Source organism: Chrysochloris asiatica, unplaced genomic scaffold, assembly GCF_000296735.1.
Source record: "Chrysochloris asiatica unplaced genomic scaffold, ChrAsi1.0 scaffold00047, whole genome shotgun sequence".
Lineage (NCBI taxonomy): Eukaryota > Metazoa > Chordata > Mammalia > Afrosoricida > Chrysochloridae > Chrysochloris > Chrysochloris asiatica.
In genome coordinates, this window is record NW_006408565.1 from 7,285,454 (window position 1) to 7,312,928 (window position 27,475).

A 27,475-nucleotide genomic window follows, 5' to 3' on the forward strand; every position below is an offset into this window, starting at 1 on the left:
TGCCCCTTCTATAGAGAAGATAGACAAGGCTCAGAGAGGTCGTGGATATGGGAGTATAAACATTTAGAAACCCAAAAAGACCCATTGATCTCGAGTCTATTCGGACTCCTAGCCATCCTATGTTGTGTTAAGTGCCATCGAGTGACTGACTCATAGTGACCCTGTGTAGGGTTTCCGAGGAGCAACAGGTGGGTTTAAGCCTCTGACCATTCGATTCAAACTGACCTTGTGGTCATCCTGCAACGCCACAACAGGACTCCATCCTATAAGGGGGAGTAAAACTGCCTATTGGTTTCCAAGGCTATAATCTTTTCAAAGCGGTTAGGGGGTTGAAACCACCAACCTTTCGGTGGTGGTGGTTACATGCCGTAGAGTCGGTTCCGACTCAGCGACCTTAGGCCGGATTTCCAAGGAGCGGCAGGTGAGTTTGAACCGCCGACCTTTCGGTCTAGTGCTTTTATCACAGAGCGCCATACCAGGACTCCACTTTTGGGTTAGAACGTGTAACCACTACGTCACAGGTCTCCAAACGATCACATGTTTTTGTTAAGTGCCGTTGAATAGGTTCCAACTCTTAGCGACCCTGTAATAGGGTTTCCAAGGAGCATCTGGTAGGTTTGAACTGCCAACCCTGTGGTTCACTGTCTAGGGTTGATCCTACAGCGCCACATCAGAAACGTACAGGAAGCCAGGTATAATTCAAAAGCTCCTGACTCATTATCTTAACCACTCCCAGCTCAAAGGACAATAGAATGAACTATCGCAGAGCTGGGAGTGAGTCCCAGAGTGGGGAGATGAGGACATTTCAGGGAGGAGCCGCGAGGCTAGCTAGCTGCAGGAAAAGGCGCCGATCGGCCCTGCTAAGCGGAGGGAGTACGTGCCAGAGAGCGGCAGGCCCCTGCGTGGTCAAGGCCGCCTGTCCATCATCTGGCTCCGCCCCGCGCCGGCGCGCCCCCGGGAAGGCCCCGCCCCCAGCCCTGACCGGGCGGGAAGCATTCGCGCGCTCCCTCCCGTTACCTCCGCCTGAGGGGAGGGCGGGGGAAGCAGGAGGCGCGCCCTCGCGAGTTACGTGCTCGCGTACGTCGCCGGGGTTCGGCTGCGTCCGTCCCGCCGCCCGCCCGCCCGTTGCCGCTGCCGCCGCCGTCGCGCTCTCGCTTCGCCGGCCGCCGCCTAGGGGGGGCTGGGGCCGGGCCAAGCCACTGCCGCCGTTGCCGGGATGCCGCGGGTGTACATCGGCCGCCTCAGCTACCAGGCCCGGGAGCGCGATGTGGAGCGCTTCTTTAAGGGCTACGGGAAGATCCTGGAGGTTGATCTGAAGAATGGGTGAGGAAAGCGGAAGAGGGGCAGGCCTGGTGGGGACAGGGCCCCGGCGGTGCCGGGGAGGCCCCGGGGACAGGAGAAGGACGCCTGGCCCAAGCGGAGCAACTACCGGCCTGGCCTGGCTCCGCCATAGTCGCGGCGCTTGGGGGCGCGGGTAGGCCCGGTTCCCACTGCGCTTGCGCGGGTGGGGGTGGCGGAGGGATAATGGGAAGCGATGGTGAGGATCTGAGTGGGACCGGGAGGAGGAAAGCCCGAGTGGGACTGGGGTTCCGGACGGTAGAGACAACAGCTCCACAGCGCCGGGAGTGCCCAAATTTTTCCTTCCCGGGCTCTGGGACAGAGACTGACCTTTCCTGCTCTACAGGCTGTTGGAAAGAAACAAAATTTTCTGCCCACTTTTTTTCCTTTTTTCCCCAGTCTAATGAATGAGTCGGGCACCACGCATCCTTGCCGGGGACAAGAGCTCTGGAGGGAGGCCCTTTTTAGACTTGCCATGTGCAGACTTTTTTTGGGCGGGAGACTCGGGTTTGAATAGTCTAGTTTCGAAAGTATCGTCTTGCCGTGCTGAAATCCCTCCCCGTTCCCTCTCCAAGGGTCATTTAAAGTCTAAGCTCGCTACCTTTTAGACTCTGTGTAGAGTTTCCATGCTGTGGTTTCCGTCCTCCACCTTGCCAAAAAATTGCTTTGCCGTTGTAGAATTTGTTCGAGAACACTGGCCAGCAACTGGCTCAACTTGTTAATGCAAACAGACACACTTTTTGAAATTGCTAGCTTCTTACTTCCCCGGGTGTGATCTGATAGCTGTATTTCTAATGATCAATTTTGGTAGAGTAGGGCTAAAGTTGGTCATTAGAAATACAACTATCAGATCATTAACGGGCTACACGTTTCTGGGAAATCAGATGAGTCAGGCTCGGAGATACTCAACGTGTAAAACTCGGAATCAGGAAGTGGTTGGATTTTAGGGCTTGAAAGACGTGGATATAAAAAAAAGTAGTAGAACATTCTAGGGCACTAACCCTTGTGTGTTAGAGGTGTCCTTGACATTGGGGTTTTTTGTTTTGTTTTGTTTTTAATTTTTGAAGCACTCTACTTTGCAACAGGTTTGATCTGGCTACAATTTACTCTCCAGTGTAATACTAGCTGCTACTTGAGACTATGAAACATACCTAAGAAGTTGTATATTTAAGAAAAATTGGTAGCTGTCAGATGCTCAAATTGTTGTCTAGATTTAGAATAAAAAGCTTAGGAATGTTCCCATTTTATACAATTGTATTTTTAGTTCCTAGGAATATAATACATAAAGGAGTTTTGCTTTTACTCTGACACATATCATATATCTGAAAGATTAAGTTTAAAACAAGTTCTTTTCCACAGCCCAACAAAATTGTCAGATTGATTTTATTATGATGGTAAAGCTTGGGAATCAAAGCCTGGCAGACCTGGGTATGGCCCCACCATTGACTACTAGTGGGCAGGTTACAACGTATTTGGTTTTGGTTTGGGGATCTGGAAAAAAGTTATGTATGTTCATGACTGGCCATTTTTTGTGCCAGGCACCCAGGGCAGTACTTTGGAGTAAAGATGTTGTTTTCCTTGATGATTCTACACAGCACCACATCTCCTGATCCCTAAAAGTTCCATCAGTTCTAGGGTCAAAGAGATCCAGTCAAGAGTAGTCACTCAAAGGATTTAATCTAGATTGCCTCAGTTTGTAGAATTTAGAGAAAGAATCAGTTTTGGATCACAGATTTGATGCAGCTCTCCCAGAACTTTATAGCCCACTTCAGATTCCCAAAGGAATCTGCACTATCTCCAGTAAAAACCTACTGTAGCTCCTGGGGGAGAATCCTAGGAGTGTGTCTAGCAAGGAGCGGCATTGATGACCCCTACTTGTAGCCTTTCTTTATGGTAACAAACTGGCTGTGTCTGGTTATATGTGGAGTCTGAACTTTCTTATTTTGTTGATAAATTACTTTCTTAGGAAATACTTGGTAACCAAGCAGTTGATTGTATCTACACATATATTTGCAAATGCATATTAGATTCAACCTCAGAAAGACTTCTGTAGTATTCATGGCTGATTGCTTTTCTGGATGTCATAATTTCTTAGTAACATATAATATCTGCTTACTCAGCTTTACAAAATCAATTGTTTATAAAAGGGTTTATTTTGAACTAAACATTTTAAAGCACCATCACAGAAAAGCAGCATTCCCTCTTCCCGACCCCTGCCAGCCATGGACTATCAGTGGTTTAATTTACAAGAATCATTATAGAATTAGTTTGTAGTATAGTAGTTTCTGTATTACCACAAAGTAAAATCATGTGGTTTCAGTCATATATCTCTATTTCTTAATTTTTCCATGTTTCAGTTAATGAATAAAATTTACCAAATCTAAAAGATTATCTTACCTGCCTCATAGCTGAAAGTATAAACTTCAAATCATTGAATTTGTAGTTGACTAAAGTTATGAACTAAAACACTGAAGGAAACTTAACTTTAAATTTTAGACCCTGTGTATTACAGTGTAGTCTTGAATAGCCAAGATTTTCAGAGCTATGCTAGTCACTGTTTATTTAGATTTTCACAGTATGTATTAGCAAGAAACTTTTGTTTTCACTCTTATTGGAAATTCCTTCCAGCAGAATGTCCATTAATATAGAATATAGTTGATTTTTGAAAATACATTATTTAAGACTCTGAGTGAGTCAGGTGATTGTTCCATTTGTCTCAATATCTGCAGGGCATTGGTAGGTGGAGAATATTGAAATGGATCTCTGCCAACCCCACCAACCTACACAGGGATTTTCTCTTTGACTGAATTCCTTATGGGAGCTTCTTTGTTACTGTTTCTTTGAATGGGAAAATACAGCTGTCCTGGTGTTCTAGGTCATTGGATTCTGGTTAATTGAGCTGTTAGTGAATTCTTACTTACCCTCCCAACACCAAGAAGCAAATAAATGCTTTACCACTTTTACAGTAATGATAAAATTGGAAACAGAAATGGCTAAAGAAAAAGCAAATATGTTCCTTTAAGTATCTCACCACCTTTTTGTTCATGGGCAGTTCTGCCCTCTGAATTAACGTTCTTTTTGGACACATGTGTACCAAGGGTTTGAGTCTGTATATTAACATAGTTATGTATTTAGATTTAGGTTGTAGATTGACTTTAAACTATCTAAGCAGAGATCAAGGAGTCCTGGTGTGGCACAGTAGGCTAATGCGTCAGACTGCAAAGCCGTTTGAACTGCAAGGTCGGTGGTTCAAGCTCACCAGCTGCTCCTTGGAAACCCTATATGGGGTCGCTATGGGTTGGAATCGACTTGATGGCACTTAATAACAAGTAGAGATCAAAGGATAGTTTTGTTTAAAGGTGGATTTGAGCAACTCTATACATGGCTAAAATTAAAGAACCAAACATTTTTAAATAGCACATGTTTATTTCTGATTATGAAAGCTTTACAATTTTATCATAATTTTTTGTTCAGTATAGAAAATGCCAAAAATATATATTCTAAGGGCTTCAAAAAGCCCATGAGACAAAATTCCATTTTTCCACAGGCTTTTTGAAGCCACAGTGTAACATTGGTGACTATCATTTATGTAAAATGTTACACAATTTCTAATTATTACTTTAAGATGGAGTCCTAATAATGGACTTCTTAGATAAAAACATATATAAAATGCTTGTTGCTTGTTGCTCAGTGCTGTCTGATCTGTTCCGACTCATAGTGACCCTGTGTATGGTTTCCAAGGAGCAGCTGGTGAGTTTGAACCACAAGCCTTGCGATTCAAGCTGACCTTGTGGTCCAGTACATTGTCCAGCAGTGCCACACCAGGACTTCTCCCCACCATGTTTGAGAGTCCCTGTATTTCTGAACTCTCGAGTGCTCTGGATATTTTGATTTTTTTTTTTTTAATTATATATGAGGACGTCATCTGAGCAGCCTTTTTAAAAAATCCATCCACTTAGCCCTTGTTATAATTGTTGTTGTTGAGTGCTGTGGAGTCAATTCTGACTCATAGCAACTCTGTAGGGTTTCCAATAAGCACCTGGTGGTTGTGAACCTCTAGCTTTGTGGTTAGCAGTCTAGCACCACACCAGGATGCCCTACTTAACCTTGGTGGTAGTGGTGGTGGTTATGTGTGTGCCATCGAGTTGGTTCCAGCTTGTGGTGATTGTATTACGACTCGCTGCAACCCTGTATAAGGTTTCCGAGGTTGCATATCTTTACGGGAGCAGAAAGGCTCATCTTTCAGAGTGGCTGGTAGATTCAATCTGTTGACCTTTTGGATAGCCTTAGAAGAACTTTTCTTAAAATAACTTATAAAGACTCTAACATTGATGGGGTCTATGTAATTTTGTGTTACTTTTTGTACTTAATTTATCATGCATTTTTTCCATTGTGTTAAAATCGTCATAAACATTGTTTAATGGCTATTTCATGATTTACTTCAACCATCCCTCCAAGATTGACTTGTTCTTGCTGTTATAAACAATCCTGTGCATAAAATATTGTTTACATTTTTATCATTCCTTAGGGCAGGTTCCGTGAAGTAGAATTCATGTGTCATAGCAGGAATGACCATTTTCAAGGCTCTCGATACACATAGCCAGAAAAGCTACTCCAGTGCACTTCTAGCAAGCACTCTGTGAGCATGCCGGTGTCACGGCAGCCAGGTTGTTGTTGTTATGTGCCATGGAGTCGGTTCCCACTCATAGCAACCCTGCACAGGGTTTCTGAGGCTGTAAATCCTTACAGGAGCAGAAAGCCTCATCTTTCTCCCACGGAGCAGCTGGTAGTTTCGAACTGCTGACCTTGCGGTTCACAGCCCGATTTGTAACCACTACTCTATCAGCTTTTTTTTTTTTTAAACCTTTGCTAATTTAACAGGTGGGAATGGTCTCATGTATCTTAATCAAAAACTTAAATAGGACTTTGAAGGAAGTAGCAGTCTAAAGTATGTTAACCTTTTTCCTACCAGAAACCCAAACCTGCTGCCAAGACTCAAGTCCTACTCATAGCAGCTCTGTATAGGGTGTCCAAGGCTTGTAAATCGTTTAGTTAGTGGGGCAAAAACAATGTCCTCTTTCTCCTGCAGAGCGCCTGATGGGTCTAAATAGCCTTGTGGTTAGCGGTCAGCGGTCCAGTGCTTGTCCTACAGCACCATCAGGGCTCCTTTTTACCCCTTGTTGTTCGGTGCTGTCAAGTCAGTTCCAACTCAGTGAAGTACTACCTGGTCCTGGGTCATCCTCATAATCATTAAGCTTGAGCCCATTGCTGCTGTCACAGTGTCATGTCAATCCATCACGGTGTCATCCAGTCTTCCTCTTTTTCGCTGACCCTCTACTTTACCAACATGATGTCCTACTCCGGGGTCTGGTCCCTGCTGATAATATGTCTGAAATATGAGAGATGCCCATCCTGGCTTCTAAGAAGCATTCTGGCTGTACTTCTTCCAACACAGATTTGTGTGTTCTTCTAGTAGTCCATGGTACTTTGAATATTCTTCCTCAAATGCCTCAATTCTTCTATTCCTTATTCGGTTTTTTCCCCCATATATGGTGGTAGTGGTTGTGTGCGACTGAGTCAGTTCCAACTCATAGCGACCCCTATATAGGGTTTACAAGACTGTAAATATTTATGGGAGCAGAAAGCCTCATCTTTCTCCTGTGGAGTCGATGGTAGTTTCTGGCTGTTGACTTTGCAGTTAGTGGCCCAACTTGCAACCCATTATACTACCATGGCTCCTTTATTCCCTCTTTGATAGGGTTTTGTTTTGTTTTTTTAATGTTTTTATCTGGAAAAATCAGTACCAAGAGACAATACCAAATTCAGGTTTTGACTAACCTCAGTTTTTCTACGTAAATTGCCCTGGCTCAAGACTTCCAACTCCTTGATACTGGTTTCCCAGTCGGTTTGTGGTATGAATAAATATCTTTTGTTAATATTTGGCCAAGGCATTTTAAACCACTGTGTCTCAGATTGTCTTAAATGGCATACTGGTTAAGTGTTTGGAGTCCTTGTGCAACACTATAGGATAAGCAATGGACTGCTGAATGCAAGGTCGGAAATCAAATCCATCAGCCACTCTGCAGACGCCATATACAGAGTCACTATGAATTGGACTCGACTCAACGGCAAATAACAACAACATGTCTCAATTTAGAATTTTGCACCTGTCTTCTTCATTGAGGTGCCCTCCTGGCACAATGAGCCATGGTATGACACGGTAGAATAAGCACTGGACTGATATCCACAAGGTCAACAGTTCAAATATACCAGCCGCTCTCAGAGCCCTGTACAGGATCACAATGATGCTGAATGAACTTGATGGCAAACAGCAACTGGCACAATGCTCAAGTGTTTGGCCGCTAACCAAAGAGTCGACGGTTCAAACCCACTATTGGTTCCGTGAGAGGAAAGACCCTGGTTGTCTGTTCCTATAAAGATTTCAGTGTAGGAATCCCTAGGGAATACTATCCTATAGAGTTGGCATATGTTGGAATTCACTTGACAGTTCACAGCACCAAGCTAACATTAAGCCTTCTGGGTAGCACAAATAGTTAAGCATTAACCCACATTTGTCTGGGAAGACTAGCCTAGCAATCTGCTTCCTTGAAAATCCCGTGGAATAGGTACACTCTGCACACATGGGGCACCATGAGTCAGTACAACTGGATTGCAAACAGCAACAAACTAATAGTGAAATTTTTAAACTTTAAAAACAAATCATGCATTGGTATGATTTCTTTTTTAACTAAGTATATAAAGCTTTTGCAAACAAATGTTTGTAGTTTGTGCTGATGTGGAAGCTGAGGCGTGGACAGATCAAGTCATAGTGTTACAACATGCTTATTGACAGTTCTGAAAATTAGAGATCTTTCTTATTCACAGACCAGATACAGCGTACACAATGACAGTCAAAGTTTCGTTCATGCTGTTTCCTTCCAGATGTCCTTTTGTGACTTGCCTCCCAGGGTGAGGCAAGGCCTTTACCCTGTTCAATATTTGGTCTCTATGCAGAAGCTTCCAGCAAGCTAACAAGTTACTGCCAAGTGAGACAGATGGTGAATTTTATGATGTTGACCCTGGTCAGGACTTTAGGCTATTCTTTGAAGAGCTGCAAAGTGGTGTCAGCTTTGTCAAGGCTGACTGGGTGTCCTAAAGGTGATGGAGCAGAGTGCTCTGAATTTGCATGCCTGTGTTTGGGCATAATTTTGCGGAAATGCCTGAGATGACCTCTCTGTGTGTTGAGATGAGAGGTGCCCAGTACAGAGGTCTCTGAAGTGCAAATGCTACACAAAGAAGTCCTGAAATGACACTCGTTATCCCTATGCCAGGTCCCCCGACCATGTCTTTAGGCCTGTATGCCAGAAAGGTGGGTCTTCATGAACAGAGACCTCCAGCAAGACCCAGAGACAGAGGGAAGACTGAAGGCGGGTGGTATGAATTCAGTCCTCGGGAGTGAGCCAGGAGGCTTGGGCAAGGGAGTCAGGAGCTACACAGACCAGAAACACTGTCTTTGAGGGGAAAAAAATTTCACATATGAAACTACTGATCCATGATGTTAAAAGAATTTGAAAAATTCACTTAGAATATCGAATGAAATGGCCAAAATTTCATGGGAAGGGCATCATCCTCAAGAAAATAGAGTAGGGAGTGACAACTTCAAACCAATAATTTTTAAATTAAGTAAGAAGAAAACAGACTGCAGCCCTGAGACCTTGGGCCAGTTATGAGGGACATGGGAACAGCCAAGATAGTCCCAGAGACATGCCCTCTAAGAGGCTTTAACACCTGTCAACCCTCTCCTGTCATTTTAGAGGTAAGTGTGCACTAGTTTTATGTTTGTAGCTTTGATGTGAAATCAGGTAGTGCTGTCTGCTGAGTATAAACCTTTGTTTCATTAAGTAGGAGTAACAGATATGGTCATTCTATCTAATGACCCAAGAAGTTTATTCTACATTGATATTAAAACTTTTTCTTTCTTGTATCTTAATTGCTTTGAATTTGTGATTTAGTCTCCCCTTTGTGAGGCCTTTTAATTTCATTTCCCCTTAGTGTTGATAAGTGCCAGAAAATTGAAATGGATACAAGTATGACTGTTTGCCCTCATGAAGGAAGTAACCATGTTAATCTAAAAATTAACTGGTTGTAATTATTAGATCCACAAACTATTTGCAAGTATCTTGCTTTCCCAGTAGTTTCATTTTAGAACATTAAAATCTGTACCAGTTCTACTAAAAGTGAAATAATGTAGCATGTTAGTTCATTTTTTAAAACAGTTTTGGGGCCCTAGAACAGTATAAAATAAGGCTAAATTTGCTTTTGATACATTTCTCTCTACTCCCATCCTGGGGAATTTTGTTTTCTTGTTTCATTTTCGGAACAGTGATCCCTTCCTGTCTCTATTTTTCCACCGCAAGATGTAGCTATTCCTTAAGAGACTGACTGTGGACACAGCACCTTGGGCCTGAATTTGATTATATTTTGCTTTAGATGTTTTTTCAGCATCGCTTTATTTTGTGAGAAAAGAGGGTCATGAGTTTAATTTTCTTGTCAATATATTTGTGTTCTCAATGCTGGGATACATAGATTTCTATTTTCTTAGACTGATCACTTTTAGGCTTGCTTCAGTAGTAGTTTAGAAGAGAATAACTTTTTACATTAGCATCCAGGCACATCAAATGCAGAAATGATATTTCTCTTAAGATGCTAATGTTCATGTGGGTATTTGTCTTCCACACTACAGAACATAATTTGATGAAACAGATTTTCATTCCTCTTAGAGCTTGTGTTTCTCATACTACATTTGGTGTTCTGGACCACTGCCACTGGTGTACAGGAGGCAGAAGAGTGTGTTGACAGTATGAATTTTAGACTGAAGTGTGAGTTTGAAAAATCCATGGCAAATTAAGTCTTTAATTTCTTCATCTGTGAAAGCAGTAAAGCTCAGCGTTAGATACTATGGTACTCATATGTGAAGCATAGCAAAATGCTTCATACATAGGAAAACATTTTGTTAAATAATGATAGTTATAAGGAATGTTTAAGAAGGAAAGAGTCCTGGTGGATTGGAGTAATCATGTTAATTATAGTTTGAAATTAAAATCAAATGTAATCTTAGGTGCTTACCTGCAAAGCACTTTTTTGGTTGCTTCTATATTCTTCATAGAACTAGAAGTCTGTAAACCTTCTGTTGTTGTTGTTGTTACGTGCCGTCGAGTCGGTTCCGACCCATAGCGACCCTGTACAGGGTTTCCGAGGGTGTAAATCCTTACGGGAGTAGAAAGCCTCATCTTTCTCCCGCGGAGCAGCTGGTAGTTTCAAACCGCTGACCTTTAGGTTCGCAGCCCGATTCGTAACCACTACGCTACCAGAGTTTGAAATTAAAATCAAATCTAATCTTAGGTGCTTACCTGCAAAGCACTTTTTTGGTTGCTTCTATATTCTTCATAGAACTAGAAGTCTGTAAACCTTCTAGTGTCTTTGATTTCTGATCCATTCCCCCACTACCACCACCACCATTTATGCTTACATTTATTTTGGTCCCAGTCGTCACCCCTTACAAAAATAATTCAATGCATTCTTAAAGATACATTATTGTCAGTATCTATTCAAACCCTCTACCTTTTAGGCCTAGCTCTACTCTAGACTGGTCTAATTTTTGCCAAGTCTTAGAACCACAGATTGACTCCAGGGGTTGATGTGGGGCCTCCAGAATGGGGATTGCGCAGAATAATCTTATTTTTCCTCTATTCTTCCAGTCCGTTATGTTCTGAACCCACACATGTTTTCGGAAGGACCAGATGGCTGGCACTGGCTAATGGGAACCAAAAGACGAGTTGAAAGTAACCTGGCTGGCACATATCCCTAGCTCATAGGTGCTTCACCCTGTCCCATGATCAGTTTTCTTTTTTCCTTAGAGACTTCAGTGTACCCAAAACTCTAGCACAGCCTGGTATGTCTGGGGTTAACCAGATTCTGATTCAGTCAGTGAAATTGAATGAAAAAAGTTGTCTTCAGGACCTTGGGAGAGAAGGTGTGGCATCTGCCTTTACATAGGCAGTGGAGCCTTGTGGTTAAGATCTTGGGTTTTGTAGTCAGATGGATCTGGGTTCAAATCCAGCTTCATCCTTTAGAAGCTCTGTGATAGTGACTAAGTTGCTTAACTTCCAAGCCTCCATTTTCTCACTTGTGAGTTGGGAATCATAATAGTACATTCTTCACATTTGTCATGAGGAATAAGAAGTCCTGGTGTGGCGCTGTAGGATAAGCACTGGACTGCTGACCACACGGTCAGCAGTTCAAACCCACCAGCTGTTCCTCTGAAACCCTATACAGGGTCCCTGTTAAGTCAGAACAGACTGGACAACACTTAACAACAACAACAAAGGTACTGTGCTAAATGGTAAATATTGGCCTTTGTTATTATTGAGGAGCCAACAATCAAATGAAAGAATGAACACAAAGAACAAAGCTTGAAAAAACACAAAAATTAGCTATAGAATACATCAACTTCAATAGTCAAGGATAAAATCATTGAAGTCAAGCAAGTTTTTGAGACTTCTGAAAGAAAATTGATGGCTCCTCTTATGTAGCCAAAGTATTTCTGGTTGTGAGAATAACATAAAGGCATTTGGGAGGCAAAATAAACTTCGGAGCAAAGGCATGGTGTAGCTACTGACTTTCCTTGCTGCATATAAAGAGGCAAGTTGACTATGTACAAGTAGCCACAGTCTAGAATTAATTTACTCAAACAGGTAGAAACAGCACTAATGGTCACAAAATGTGACTTTGACAGTTGATTGAATGAGAAATCAGAGAGGAGAAATCAAAGATATTGACAAGGTTGTTGAGAGTGAATGAGTTAGTCAAGGGGTCTAGAAGAGAGAAATCATGAGGTAGGTTTTCTTCTTTGAAGGTGGGGAAAGATCAAGTGCAGACTGAGCTGTGGTCAACGTTTGCAGACCAGGAATCCACACTAGCTCTAATCAGAGAGCTCTTGGTATGCAGGAACTGCCAGTTTGCCGACGGGAAAAGAGCCCCAGACTGGGTAATGGTGAGCCCTGAAGTCGCACCCCAGCTCTGCCACTCAGTGAGCACGGGTAAGTCATCCATTTTCTCCGGGTGACCTTGATGGCCCTCCCTCCTCAGAGGCTAAAGAAAGGCCAGAGTGCCCAGGGCAGCCTACTGGGGTAGGAGAGAGAAGCATCTCATGAACCTACTTCATGTGATAGAAGCTCCTAGTGGCTGGAAAACTAAGCACTATTTTGTGGGTTATAAACAGCCCTCTGTGACCGGTCAAGTTAAACTGAAACTATAGTCCCTGGCCCTGAGCAGTCAATGTGTCATTGGCTAACTCTGTCCACTGGCTCCCTGGAATGTTGCAGACCTTTGGAACCAGGGCAGTTGCACTGTTCTCATGTACAAGTTTTTCTGTGAGGTGGCCTCACCTGAGCACTAGAGAGTTGGTTGCAGAAGTGTCTGTCTATAATTTTCTTCTTTATTCAGACAGCAAGAATTGCTGGGTTTGATTATTGTCATTTCCATGTGTCCTAGCTTTTTCACTTCGTAAGACCAAGTTGGCTGAAACACTGGACCAACACTGAGTGTTTTCAAAATAAGGTGTTTGATTCTTGTTCATTGAATGCCATCTCTCTGTGGGTAGATTTAAAGACTCTGCTCTAAAAGTACAGTGCTGTTGACTCTAGATTGAGGGTTTCAGCCACCCATGGGTTAACTTCAACAGATGAAAATTTTTCCTTGGCTACAGCAACATCCTTAATCCTGACCAGCCATGGAGAGGTTCGGTTCTTGCAAGGAAATGAGTGAATGTGGGAATGGCTCTCCACATTGGGAAAACAAAACTCACATCCTGCTGATGGTGACTGAGGACTGTCATGTCCACATACAAAGAAAAGCATGTGGCACAGTTTTAGGACAAAGGTGAGCAGAGATCCACCGTGAAAGGGGGCAAAGTTTTCTTATAGAGAGAACATGCAAGGCATGCCCCTTGGTAAGCAGTATTGGCGGGTGACTGTGATCACGCGCATGGAGGCTTGCTTTCCCTGCCCTCATATCCACTCCCCCATCCATTAGCTAGAATTGAGCACCCCTCGGTCATGGTCACACACTGCCCAGTTAGCCATTCATCAGTCTATTTCGAGAGCAGTTTTCGGGCAGTATTTTTCTCTAGTCTCCGTGTTTCATGAAGTTATGTAGAATGCAGAAATAACTCTAGGCCATCCTGAGAAGAGTGAGAAAATGTCTGCATCCTCTTCAGTAGAACTCACAGAGAACAAGGCAGACACTGGGATTATTGGCTCAGGTTATTACGGTCAAGGAAAGCCTATTAGCAACAGTAGGAGCTCAGGTGATGATTCTTGATAAAAGATTTCTCTAATTGGATTCTTAGAATACCTTAGTTTAAAAAAAGCATGATTTCAGTCCTCCCACTAGAGAGCTCTGACGGATAGATACCCTGGGCAGTGCATTGGCTGTTCCATGAGCAAAACAAGAGCACTGGCTGTAGTTTCAGAATAAGGTTTGAAACAGCTCACGTCAGTGTGCCTTTTGTTTGTGGTAGCCAGAAGCCTGCCTGCCTGTCTGTCTGCCTGCCTGCCTGTTTTGGGTTGGTAAGAATCATAGCGCCTACATTTTTTTTCAGGGATATAATGACAGCAGCCCTACTCCTGCTCCCCCCCCCCCTTTTCTTTCTTTCTTTCTTTTTTTTTAAACCAAATGTGTCAAGAAAAAAAAGAAACCAGTTTAGAAATGTTGAAAGTGAAGTTTTTTCATATTGTACACTTGTAGTGAAGCCACCCTTTTTATTCCTCACCTAGACCTGGAGGAGGGAAATGAAAGTCATGGGACCTGAGGCAAGAGGTGGCGTATTGTTCCTTTTTGTCAGTTCCTGCTAAAGTGGGCTTATAAATTTTGATTTGGATTTATTCTCCTAAAGTTCTCCATCTTCGTCATTCTCAGACTATAATTAATTGAAAGAGAGGGAGTTTGTGTTTTTGATAGTTGAAAAGGAGAATTGTTTAAGCTAAGAAACCTATCTGTTGGGTTTTGTATTCACAGGTAACATCAGAGATCTATGATATGCATATGATATGTATATATGTGTATGTATACCCTGTGTCCTTTCTTACTTTGAGAAAAGGATCCAAAAGGGAATTTTTTTGTCGAGAAGAAATTCGTTTTCATGGTATTTTGCTACCAAGAAGAGAAGGAATGTTGAGAACAATTTAGAAAGACTCCAAAGAGCTTTATTGTGTTGAAGGCACTGAAACTTAATTCAAGGATAGTTTTAAATGTTTAAGTAAAATTAAAATTGGAACCCATGCAATAGTTTTTTAAGGTCTTTTAGGCAATTAAACAAAAATTAAATGATCACTGTTTGTCTACTCCTGTTTTGTATCTCTTACTACCCTACTGGCCCAGGCCTGCCAAATTTTAAAGTATCCAGTAATTAAGCCATAATTTTAATATTTAACCATCTCATTTTTTGGTATTAGGTGAAAACTTAGGAATAATATAGTAAAGCCCCTTCATTTCACAAACAAAAGTAAGACCCAGAGAAATAGTGATTTTGATTTACATGTGTATTTCAGAGTTGGTTTATAGCAGAACTGACCCAGGCCAGCATCTGGGCCCCACTCTTCATGCTTCTGAGCTTAAGCGCAGGAGTCAGACCACACAACTTGGGAATGTCAGTTCTACTGGTTTTTTGTTATTTAACTCTGTCTCCATATTCTTGATCCGTAAAATGGGGATAATAGTATGTGACTGTTGGGTATTGTGAACAGTAAATACGATGGCATTTTGCCTGATATCTAGAGTTTGCTTAAGAAAATGCTAGGTAATGTTGTCCTCCCTTATTTGGGGGACCCATTCACTCTGCTTTTCGCATGCATTGAAGTCATTCTTCCAGTTAAGTTAGATCTAAGTAAACAATTTTGTAACAGCAGCCAAACTGATCTGATCTTTGTTTTGCTTGCAGAGCAGGAGTCCCTCCCAGGTATGACTTGTTGTGGGGGAGGATATTTCTTCAAGTCTTCCAAACCCACCTACCATGTCAGTGACAGAGGAAAGACACAGTGGGATGCCTGACTTGACCCTTGGACTGGACTTTGACATCAAAATGTTCCACATTGATTTTGTGGCTTTTCCCATGATAATAGCAAAAAGTTTTCACTAAAACAAATCTGATTTCAAGTCAGCTGTTTTCATAAATGACTAGTTGTGGTTAAGTGTCGTCAAGTTGGTTGTGACTCATAACGCCCCTGTGTAGGGTTTCTGAGGAGTGGCTGGTGAGCTTGAACCATCATGCTTGTGTTTCAAACCAGCCCTGCAGTCCAGTGCATTAACCCTCAGCACCACTCAGAAAATGAGACTACTAAGTGACCCTCTTGTAGGAACTTTTTAAAAAGTGAATATTAGGGACAGGATTATAGGGGCCATTTTCCTCCAACATCACGCATTGGTTCTTAGGACTTGGAGAAGAATTTTATTGGCCAGGTGTGCATTACTTCAGCCTCAGTAAGAAAGAAGGGTGGGTCTATATCTGAGCATTCATTTTTGTCTTTAAATAAGTTGTCTCCACTTAACAGATGTCCTTATTTTCCCAGAAAGGTCAGAATGAGTTGTTCTGTATGTAAGTGTGAGAGCAGGAGATCTTGGACTCGGGAAAAGGCTTTACTACACAGGGCTGCCTTGAGCATCTGTTGTCTGGAACAGTTTCACCTTTCCAGTTCAGATACTGCAGAGTCTAGGGTCTTGTGTTCTGTGACCCTTGTGTAGTTAGTTGAAAAGCTTATTGAAGAAAATAACTAGGACTTTTCAGGGATTGATTTGGTTAAGCCTCTAGAATCCATGCCTCCTTCTGATAATCACATTAGGTCAGTCCTGGTCATTGAGTTGTGCTGAACCAATGGATGACTCACAGAGGAAAGTGAAGGCCTTTGCATCCTGACACTGGGATGTCTCTCCTTCCTCTACTTGTCCTCAGGCTCACATGTGATACCAGGACAAAGCAGACCCATGACCAGTTTCCACACCTAAGTCCAGGAAGGCATATTTTTTTTTTTTTAAGGTGATACCAGTTTTTTAAATAAACTGAAGTATAGAAAGTACTTATATTTGTTTTTTAAATTTGGCTGTTTTGATTTGTTTTGGTCATTGATCTTGGAGCTTCCATGTGATCCATTCTACCTAGGAAAGGGGGAAAAATAACTGAAATACATTATCTGTTATTTATTTTTAGTGATTATAACCTATCCTTGAAAACCCTACATAAGGTTGCTATGAGTCAGAACTGACTTGATGGCACTTAACAACAATGTACTTTTTAACATTGTAACTCAATGATTTGAAGAGGTTTTACTTGTTCAAACATAATAGGGTGTTGAAATCATTCTTATTAAACTTCTCTTATGGAAGCATGGAACCATGTCTTAAAGACTACACAGCCCATCCATTCAGCCTGGTGGCTTCTTGCTGCTGAGCAAAATCTGTTACATAACTGGCATGTCTGTGAACTTGTTTTTTTGTTGTTGTTGTATTTTTTTTTAATAGAGTTGTGATTCAGTGGCCCCTAAAGATTGGATGCCCCCCCCCCCCCCATGTTTCAGCATAACAAAATCTTCTGAAGTTGTTACCTCCAAGTTGTAACCTAATACATTATCACCTTGAGGGACTTGTTGAAGAAACTCTTTAGTCAGGAAAAGTTTAGCAATTTTGAGTGCTCTTACTTATTTAACATGTTGCTGAGTACAGTGTTACATGTTAAAGAATTAGTGGGATACTTTTTTTGTCAGTGAGCTCAGTGAACTGGCAAGTCTATAATCTGTTTTGTTGTTTTTTGGTTTCAGTATGTACACAAATCCACTTAAATGCAGATAAACACTAGTCAGTGTTTGTGTGTATACATAGTCTTGATAGCCCTTAACGAAATTGCTTTTGTAACTTATCTTTGTAATTTGGTGTGGCCAATAAGATGATTTCAGTCTTTAAATATAGACACTGGTCACAAAGCTAGAATTAATCACAGCCATATTGGGCTACACCGAGCACTCCTTAATAACAGAATTTGCAGAGTTCTATTTAACCTTGCTTATCACAACAAATAAGTATCTTACAAATTTTGTACTTTGATTTTATAAGTTGTGCTCTTTGACACTAGTAAGATCTTGGGGAGTTTGTTTTATTCTACTCAACCACCAAACTTCTTTGCTGGAAAATTCCTAGCAATTCAAAACACTGTTTGCACAGTTGTTTTAGAGAATTCCAGTCTATCTAAAGCCTCATGGAAATGAGTTTGGAATGTCACAGAAAAATGAATAGCTCAGAATTTTCCCACTGAGAATTTCTAGAACAGATCATTTTTGTAGTTTGTGTAGGTAAAGAAGTAGGGATTTACATTTGTTTTGCTTTCTTTTTTTCTTTCACAGAGAAGATTTAACAAATTATTATTTATCTTGGTATATTATTTCAAAACATAATTTAGTAGTTAAGGCACAAAATGCCTGAATGTGGATCTAATTGTTCTCCTAAGATATCACTTTTGGGCTTTAAAAGATGAGTTTTTACATGGTGTATTGAAAGAGCAAGTAATCCATTTTGTAGTTAATCCTTATACTAAATTATGCATATCTATATACCCTGTCCACCACTCGGGGAGCAAGGGAAGTAGTCTCTGCATATTTAGCCAACCTCTTCCTAAAAAGATAGTGGTCTACTCGGAGACTTTTCCCTGTCCTCTTGAAGTACCTGTTGGCACAAAGTAAAGTGATTTCAGTTAAAGGAAAGAGAAAGGTGACCCTTAGTTTGTTTTTTGTTTTTTAAAAAAAAACAACCACCTAACCTTTGCTAAGCATGAACCTCATTGCTTTCTCTTTAATGTTAGTGAAATTGGGGGTCAAAACGGTGCCAACCTGCATTTTGTTGCTTTCTTCTAGATATGGTTTTGTGGAGTTTGATGATCTGCGTGATGCAGATGATGCTGTTTATGAACTAAATGGCAAAGACCTTTGTGGTGAGCGAGTAATTGTTGAACATGCCCGCGGCCCACGGCGAGATGGCAGTTACGGGTCTGGACGCAGTAAGCATCTAAAGGGCATTTGTATTGGTGACATGCCTTTGTTTTTAAATGTTACTTTTTAAAAGTAATTCATAAATTAATGTTGTACTTAAATGATTGATTTTTAAGTCATTTGTTTTCATAAATTGTGTATCTTTTTAATGTAGAATTGCAAATAAACATCTTTGATAATATTTAATGTTAATTAATATAATGGCATAAATTTCTTGTTTTAATACTTTATAAATATATTTAATGATATGTGTTTGTGTTGTGTGTTTTTTTTTTCTCTGTAATGCAATTGTTTAACATAGATTTAACAAAGACCTCAATGTTTTAATTAAAAGAATCCTTTGAGGCTAAGATGACTGCCTGTTCCATTTGCTGACCTTGGGTTACCTTTCCATGCGTGGCTCTTTGAACCATTGTGGCCCTTGGCTGACCAAAAACAGGAAGCCATGTGACGACCGCAACCTTTCCCCATTAGACCTGGGTGGTGAGGATCCCAAGGGTTAGACACAGATGAGATTAAACTGAAATAGGTGCCTGAAAATCTTTTCTATATCTATAAAATTTCACAAAAATCTTTAATCACTGTGAGTAACACCTGTAACTGATGTAGTCATTTGGTTACTTATTTCTAAACTGTTAAATTGAAAATAGTTTTTTATTTATGCATGTTGGCTTTGATTTTAAAGCTAAAAATTAATGAATGTGTATACTTAAAACTTTTTAAATTTTTCATATTTGATTGCTTTTTTAAGAAATAAATAAATCTAGTTTAGAATGAAGGGTGGGAGCAGACTTAAATATTGATGCTGTTTTTGGGATGGGGAGGTAAATAGTTTATTTAAGGGGAATATATGATATATTATTTTTTTCTTTTTCCTCCACTGAAGTAATATTTTCTATTTGAACCTTCCAAAGGTGGATATGGTTATAGAAGAAGTGGCCGAGATAAATACGGCCCTCCTACCCGTACAGAATACAGGCTTATTGTGGAGAATTTGTCAAGTCGGTGCAGCTGGCAAGATTTAAAGGTGTGGGCCTCACTAACCTTCTGGGGTAAGGTTGGGCAGGAGTTAGACTAGGAAACAGGTAACTGTATGTGAACACAATCTCCTTGGAATGTATTGACGTTACTTGTTTGAATCCCTTCTCAAAGTGTTTGGAAATTCTCCACTGAAAGGTTCCAGAGGGGTACACGACTGCTTTACATTAGGAACCATCACTTTAAGGACAGACCTTTATTACGCCTTACATAATAAACCATGAAATGTTCCTCTGTACAGAATGTTACAGGCAGATACAGTGTAATTCTCATCAACTGAAAAGAAAGCTGGAACCACTAGTGTTTCCTGCCCTGTTAGTTGTAATATACACGTTTATGTGAATTCTCCAGTGCACAGCCTCACCTATGAAGTTGGGGCTAGAGTGGTAATTGTTGTTAAGCTCCATCAAGTCAGTTCTGACCCATAGTGACCCTGATTAGGGTTTCCCAAGAGAGGCTGGTGGGTTTGAACCACTGAACTCTTGGTTAGCTGTCCAGTGCTCGTCCTACAGGACCTACATAGAATAAGCTTCAGTCAGTAGTGCCAGCTGCTATGATTGTTGTTGTCATTTTCTGATTCTGACTCCTAGTACGAAAGCAGACAACTTCTCTCTATCTCCTGTGGAGCACTTGGTGGGTTTGTACCACTAGCAACCCAATACTTAATTTACCCAGAACAGTCCTGTTGTTGGCATAACTGCTAATACCATCCTCATTCATCCTCAAATGTATCTTAATTTAGAAGATAGACTATATGGGCACTCCGGCTTTCACTCAGAACCATCATTCCTGCAAATAATTCAATTGAGTTAACTTTTTGTGCAGGTATTCATTGCTGGATTAAGAATAATAACAAACTTTCACTCAATTCACAATAAAGAACAAAGGATTATATTTATCCTTGAAAAGCCCATCAATTGAGAAATCCTCAAAAGAAGCCTTGTGCATGCTAACAATGAAAACTGCATTACATGGTAAGACATGTAAACATGTTTGTGATGCAATGGACAGAGAAACAGTATAAAATGGCTTGTGCTCAATGTTTGTGAAATAGAAGAAAAAATATAAAAATTGAGGTGCTATTGAATACTCATATACTGAGAGCCAAAGCTGAAATACTCCTCTGTTCCCTTTCTGCCTTTCATTTGTTTTGAAAAAGAGCTGATGGAACAATAAATTTTGAGTAAAATTGTATAACTAATTTTATAATCTCCACAGATTTATTTAAATTTCACCTAGGATGTTTCTCAGTAGCAATACTTGTTTTCAAACATGGATTTATAATAAAATGTAAAAGACCTACCATTAAATATAATGACATGAGTTTTGGTAAACAAAATACTTGTCACTATAAGATTTAGAAAATGATAGTAAAGTTTGTATTCACAGGTAACTTATTGAAAACAGTAGTTTAGTAGTTGTTCAGCACTCACCTCATGCCTGGCACTTTAAAGGACCTCAGTAAATAATTGGTGGGTTGTTGTTGGTAAGTGCTGTTGAGTCAATTCCGACCTCTAGCGACCCTGTATAGGGTGTCTGAGGAGCAGCTGGTGAGCTTCCTTAGTAGATGGAAATATTTCAGCAGAATAAACTTAATTCTGAGAAAAACTGGCATTTCTCCTTAAAAATTAGTGAAAACTTCCATTTTGATGATTGCATTAGATAGTTTAGCAGAAAGTATCCTAACCTTTTTGGATTTTTTTTTTTTTTTTTTTTTTTTAGGATTATATGCGTCAGGCGGGAGAAGTTACCTATGCAGATGCTCACAAGGGTCGCAAAAATGAAGGAGTGATTGAATTTTTGTCTTATTCTGATATGAAGAGAGCTTTGGAAAAGTTGGATGGAACTGAAGTCAATGGCAGGAAAATCAGACTGGTTGAAGACAAGCCAGGTTCTAGACGCCGCCGGTCCTACTCTAGAAGTCGGAGTCATTCAAGGTACTGTGGGTGCCTTTACGTGTTGTAGCTCACAACAGGGTCATTAATGAGCACGTGGATATTCTGTTTCCATCCCCCTGTTGGATTCTCAGTAAATGGTTCCATCTGGTTCAATAACTCAGAACTTTGACCTGAACATTTGTAAAATTCTTAAACTCTTATGTCATGAAGGCAAATAGAAGTCAAGTCCTCTCTCAGGCAGAAGTCAGTGGCCTTCCTTCATGTTTCTTCTTGGGTCTCCTGGATCCAAGCAAGCATAACCCCTGGCATCTTGTTTACCCTGTCACACACTGGCTAGGTCAGAGTAGAGAGTCTGTCATATTTAGCAAATGGGCCAGGCACTGTACTAAGCATTGAAGAGGCAGTTGTGAACAAGATCAATGTAGTCCTGCCCTCATCATTCTTGGTTTAGTGGAACAGGCATTCTGTGAATAATGACCTTCATGGAGAAGTATATCAAATGAAATGTCCATAGCACTACCTGCAGAGGCTTCCTAGAAGCTGAGTCCTGAAGGGTAAGTTGGAGATGATGGACAAAGAGAGAAGGCAAATGCCCTTCAAGCAACAACCATGCTATTTGAAGGGCTGGAGGTGGAAGAGAGTTTTCCAAAATGGAAGCCAACATAGGGAGGATAATAACCTGAGATGATGGAGGCTAAGGATTTAAGAGTGATAGCAAGTCATTAGACTTAACTTTTTATTCTTGAAATTTTCAAATATATACAGCATTAGAGAAAATTCATTTAATGAACCTTTAATCCCCTTCTGCTTGTCACCCATTAAGCAGTAGTAGTTTCTGGTTTACCAATCTGACTTTTCCAACTTCTCCTGCTACATTGTTGCCTTGAGACCAATCTAGACATCCTGGTCATTTCACCAATAAAGACTTCAGTCTCTGTCTCTAATGTTTTTAAAATAGGACCACAATGCCTTTACTATACCTAGCATCATTTCGTGTTCCATTTTAATAACACTATGTATTTTCTCAGACACATGTTTATACTTTGTTTAGCTCTACACACTGCATCCTGATGAGTCTCTTAAGTCTGTTGGCCAGCATATCCTCCTTCATCCCCTTTTTACTTTATATACATTTATTTGCTGGAAAAATGAGGTCAAAATTTGAATTTTCCACAGAGTTTGCTGATTGCCTCCTTGTGGTGATGTGTAACATGTGCCTCTGTCCTCTCCCCAGTATTTCCTACAACCGTGTAATTAGATCTCGAGGCATTGGAGCAGGCGCAGGGTTTTGGCAGAACTACTTACTTATCAAGGTCGGGCTTTGCTGTTTCTGCTGCGTCATTTGTGTAGTATCTGCAGGCTCCAGATTTAAATACTAGTGAGAATGACCAGTGAGTTCAGAGTTGTCTGTCATCCTCCCAAACTCACCCAGCTTATGGTCAGATGTCCCGGGTAGTCCCTGTGTGATTTGTTTTGTTTTGTTTTATTGTTAAGTGTCATTGACTTGTTTCCCACTCACAGCAATCCTGTGTAGAGTTTCCAAGGAGCACTTGGTGGATTTGAACCATTGACCTTGTGGTTAGCATCCAGTGCTTATCCTACAGCGCCACACTAGGACGCTTTTATTAAGCCTTAAACAGGACAGCACAAAAACAAAGACCATTCTTTGAATGAAGGAAACAAAGCATCAACATGTACCCAATACACAGCGGGCATACACCCTTTGTGGGGGTGTCTGTTTTATAGCTGATTTTTTTTCCTGATAAGGACTCAGCTCAGTCATGTGTTACAAGTGGTTATCTTGGGGAGTTCCCACCTTTTTTCTGTATCTCATGCCCTTTTCCCTGAAGGTTTATTAAACTATCAAAAATTTGGATTTATGGTACCTTTTGATTTACACCTTGTACCTTAACTTCCTAAAAGCTGGAAATTAGGTCTGGAGAGGTTCTCTACTTTTTGGCAGGAGAAAGAGCCCTGTCTGTCCATTTGAAATGTTTCCCTGGTCACAGCGAGGTAAATAGACAAGAAAAGGGCAGGAAGACTTGTCAGGAGGCTGTTGTGGTACCAGGGGAATGATGATAGCGTTGGCAGCAGCAGAGGTGGGTCGACTGGAAAAAACTTAGAGGCAGGATCATCAGTATGTCAGAGAACAGGGGAAAGAGGCAGCAAACATGACAGTGGTTTCTGGTATGAGGAGCTCGGGAAATCAGAGTGTCGTCAGTGGGGGAATCAGGACCCCCCAGCCCAAGGAGCAGCTCGGGGGAAGTCTGTGTTCAGGGATGGAGGTGCTGAGAGGTCATTTATAAATGGTTGCAGGTGTGAATCTAGAGGCCTCAAGCTCAAGAGAGAGTTTTCTTGTAACTTTATGGCCTGGCACACATCATATGGACTGGGGGGACTTAAAAACCTCATGGAATTAAAAGATAAACCTAAGAAGTATAAACTTTATTTCTAACATTAGCTCCGTCAAGGTCAAGACACTTTTGTAAGCAATGATACCAGTCATTTTTTTGGCCATCCCTAAAGAACTGAGAATCCTAGAAGTTTAACCATGTCAGTGCAATCATTTTTACATTAGTAACTGAATAAAAATGGGTACCCTTTAAAGATTTTTAAGATTAGGAAATTAAAAGAAGTTAGAAGGAGCCAAAATTAGGGCTGAATATTGTTGTTGTTACGTGCCGTCGAGTCAGTTCTGACCCATAGCAACCCTGTATAGGGTTTCCAGGGAGCAGCAGCTGGTGAGCTTGAACCACCAATCTTGCAGTTCAAACTGCTTTGCAGTCTGACGCATTAACCCACAGCACCACACCAGGACTTCTTAGTGAATGTCTAATGATTTCCCATTGAAACGCTCGCAAATGTGCCCTTGTATGATGGGAGGAATGAGCCAAAGCATTGTAGTGAGGAAGGATTCTGGTGAAAGTGTCCGGGGTGTTTTATGCTAAAGTGTTGGCTGACTTTCTCAGAATACTCTTAATCTTCCTGAGAGTCAACAAGCAAAATGCCCTGAGCATCCCAAAATGCCGTTACCCATGAACTTTTGCTCAAGACTGGTCTGCTTTGGCTTCGACTTACACCTCTTGGTATTCATTGCTTTGATTGTGCCATGTTTTAGAATCATACTGGTAATGCCATGTTTCATTTCCTGTTACAGTTCTTCCAAGAAATGCTTCAGGATCTTGATCCCACTTGATGAAAATGTCCATTGAAAGCTCTGCTCTTGTTTGCACCAGATATGAGTGTAACAGTTTTGGCACCAATTGAATGCTAACAGTGTGCTCCACTTTAATTTTCACTTAGAATTGTGCAAGGTGAATTAACTAGGGTTTAGCCTGTGGTGTTGGCTATTATTTCTGCTGTTAATCATTGGTCCTCTTCAGTTAGGGCACAAACAAGATTGTCGTTGTTGTAATGTGCCTTGGAGTTGGTTCCGACTCATAGCGACCCTGTACAGGGTTTATTTCCTTGCAAATTGCTGTGGATAATGTACTATTGTGGGCTTCATCTTCAGCACTGTCTTGTCCCTTCTTAAAACAACTGATCCATTTGTAAGCTGCTGGTTTCTTTAGGGGCTTGTCTCCACAAAATTTTCATGAAGTATCAGTGATTTCACCATTCCTATACTCAAACGTCTCCATAAATTTGGTGTTTATTTTAGCAGAATTCATGTTGCTATGATAGGGACTTTTGTCAAACTGATGTCTTATCTTTTTTAGTGCTTCAAACTAGCTTCTGTTCACCATATAACAAGTTAGTACATGTTTATTTGGGCACAAAAATTTTTCAAATCTATGCATAGTTTTTTCATAATATGCATTTTCTGTAAACTTTTTGAAGACCCCTTGCCTTTTTTTACATGAAGAATGCTTTGGTTGACTTTAATCAGGTAGCCTTTTGTCAACAACTGTTTTAAAGTGAGTGTTTTCTCTCTAGGTCTCGCTCTCGAAGTAGACATTCCCGGAAGAGTAGAAGCCGAAGCGGCAGCAGCAAAAGCAGCCACTCTAAGAGCAGGTCCCGGTCCAGGTGAGTCCTGGGTAAACATGGGGGGTCAGCAGGGGGCATTCTTACCATTCCTCACTGTGATTTGAATCATCTTGCCAGTCTTCCCTCCCCCCAATTTTTCCAACTCTGCGTAGAACCCTGGGGGTTTAGACAGCCATCGTTGGCCCATCCACTCTATATATCATAGCTGCACATAATCTCCTTTGGTCTTTTCATCTCACAAGAGGCAGGGCATGTGAATCCACATGTGAGTTAAGACACCATTCCTTCTGCCTCCTCAGGTCACGGTCCCATTCCCAGAGCAAGAGCCGCAGCCGAAGCCAGAGCCGCAGTCGTAGCAAGAAGGACAAAAGCAGGAGCCCCAGCAAGGATGACAAGAGCCGTAGCCGTAGCCGCAGCGCTGACAAAAGCCACAGTAAGAGTAAAGAGCAAGCTGAAGAGAAGATCCAGAACAATGACAGCGTTGGGAAATCCAAGAGTCAGAGTCCCAGTCGGCATAAAAGTCAGAGTCAAAGTCGGAGCAGGAGTCAGGAGACCCGAGTAGAGGAGGAGAAGCGAGGGAGTGTGAGCAGAAGTAGAAGCAAAGAGAAGAGCAGGAGCCAGGAGAAGAGCCTCATCAAGAGCAGGAGCAGGAGCCGGAGCAAAGGAGGAGGCGGCAGCAAGAGCCGGAGCAGAAGTCGTAGCAAAAGCAAGGATAAGAGGAAGGCAAGGAAGAGAAGCCGGGAGGAGAGCCGCAGCCACAGTCGCAGCCGCAGCCGCAGCCACAGCCGCAGCAAGGGCGAGAGGAGCAGAAAACGAGATGGGAAGCGAGACAGCAAGTCAGGCAGCAGCAGCAAGAAAAAGAAAAAGGAAGCCACCGACCGCTCCCAGTCCAGATCGCGGTCCCGCTCCGTGTCCAAGGAGAAGGAGCATGCCAAGTCTGAGTCTGGCCAGAGGGAAGGCCGAGGAGAGAGCGAGGATGCTGGCACCAACCAGGAGACCCGGTCCAGGTCCAGGTCCAATTCCAAATCGAAACCAAACCCATCAAAGTCACGCTCTAGATCAAAGTCAGCCTCAAAAACCCGGTCTCGGTCCAAGTCTAGATCCAGGTCTGCTTCCAGATCACCCTCCCGGTCTAGATCTAGGTCCCACTCAAGGTCCTAACTGGCGAAGACCACAGTTGGAACTACCCGAGAAGTCTTTTGTACATGTTTGGTAGCCGTAGCACAAGTGATTGAAGTAGACCACACGTCACTGCTGTACATTTTTAACCCCCTATGGTGTGTCTATAATTGTTACATCTCAGTGCTTCCTCGCCGTAAAGCCTCCTGGCACCAGGCCTTTCCTGCTCGACTGAAAAACAAATCTCTTTGAAATCCCTCCCTTTCCCCTTTACTCATGGCCCACAGTAGAATATCCAAAATGCCTTGGCTTTCAGGCCTGGCCTTTCTGACCAGGAGCTCAGTACCTGGATGGCTTTAAGGCTGGAATGATGACATAGGTAGGTATGGTGAGTTCAGCCACTTTTGCCCTTGAATTGATGCCCTTTGATGTATGCCATGTAGTGAAAGTGCTAAGTCTTAAGTTTCCTACCACTTTGGTTTCATATTTTGGGACTTAACAAAGTTGTGAATAGCACAGTCAAGGGAAATTGATACCTGCAGTAACCCATAGAGAACAAACTGTAGAGTTCCATATTCTGGTATTGTGACTATATTGTTTTATATTAAAAAGGAACAAAAAAGAAAATTTTTTTTTAATTTTATTTTTCCCTGTCTTGCAAAGTATAGTGCCCCTGTTTCCATTAAATTTGAATAAAGACTATTTTTGCTTGACAAATTTGATGGTGCTTGAATCCAAGTTGCATTCAGTATGTTCTGATCTTATCTTAACACCTAAAGAGTTGCAGGCAGCTCCTCCTGGAAAATATGTAATGGTTGTTTTGTTCCTGAGTCATCTATGGGTAGAACCTGCACTTTTCTTACCCAGCAGAATAAAGGTGAGCTATCCAGGAGTTTTCAGCCCTTCTTCTCTTTAAGAATCTTATGGTCGAGTTGATGAGAAATCAGTCCTCATCAGGTAAGTTCATGAACCCTGAGCTCCTTCTGCGCTGTTTGTTGAATCTGT

At 41.6% G+C, this 27,475-nt stretch overlaps 1 protein-coding gene across 1 annotated transcript; it reads left to right on the forward strand.

Moving 5' to 3' along the window:
* Positions 1 to 911: 911 nt before the first annotated feature.
* SRSF4 (serine/arginine-rich splicing factor 4) lies at positions 912 to 27,081 on the forward strand. The gene is made up of 6 exons (XM_006862202.1): positions 912 to 1,323; positions 18,294 to 18,436; positions 19,343 to 19,455; positions 21,189 to 21,403; positions 25,301 to 25,390; positions 25,651 to 27,081. The coding sequence occupies exons 1-6, from the start codon at positions 1,217 to 1,219 to the stop codon at positions 26,510 to 26,512; spliced, it is 1,530 nt and encodes a 509-aa protein (XP_006862264.1). The 5' UTR covers positions 912 to 1,216; the 3' UTR covers positions 26,513 to 27,081.
* Positions 27,082 to 27,475: the final 394 nt, after the last annotated feature.

Bases quoted from the DNA above. Each gene is read 5' to 3' on its own strand.
- SRSF4 (XM_006862202.1), top strand. From the start codon at position 1,217: ATGCCGCGGGTGTACATCGGCCGCCTCAGCTACCAGGCCCGGGAGCGC. The intron at 18,437-19,342 runs GTAAGCATCTAA...AACCTTCCAAAG, and splicing joins CAGTTACGGGTCTGGACGCA to GTGGATATGGTTATAGAAGA. The intron at 25,391-25,650 runs GTGAGTCCTGGG...CTGCCTCCTCAG, and splicing joins AAGAGCAGGTCCCGGTCCAG to GTCACGGTCCCATTCCCAGA.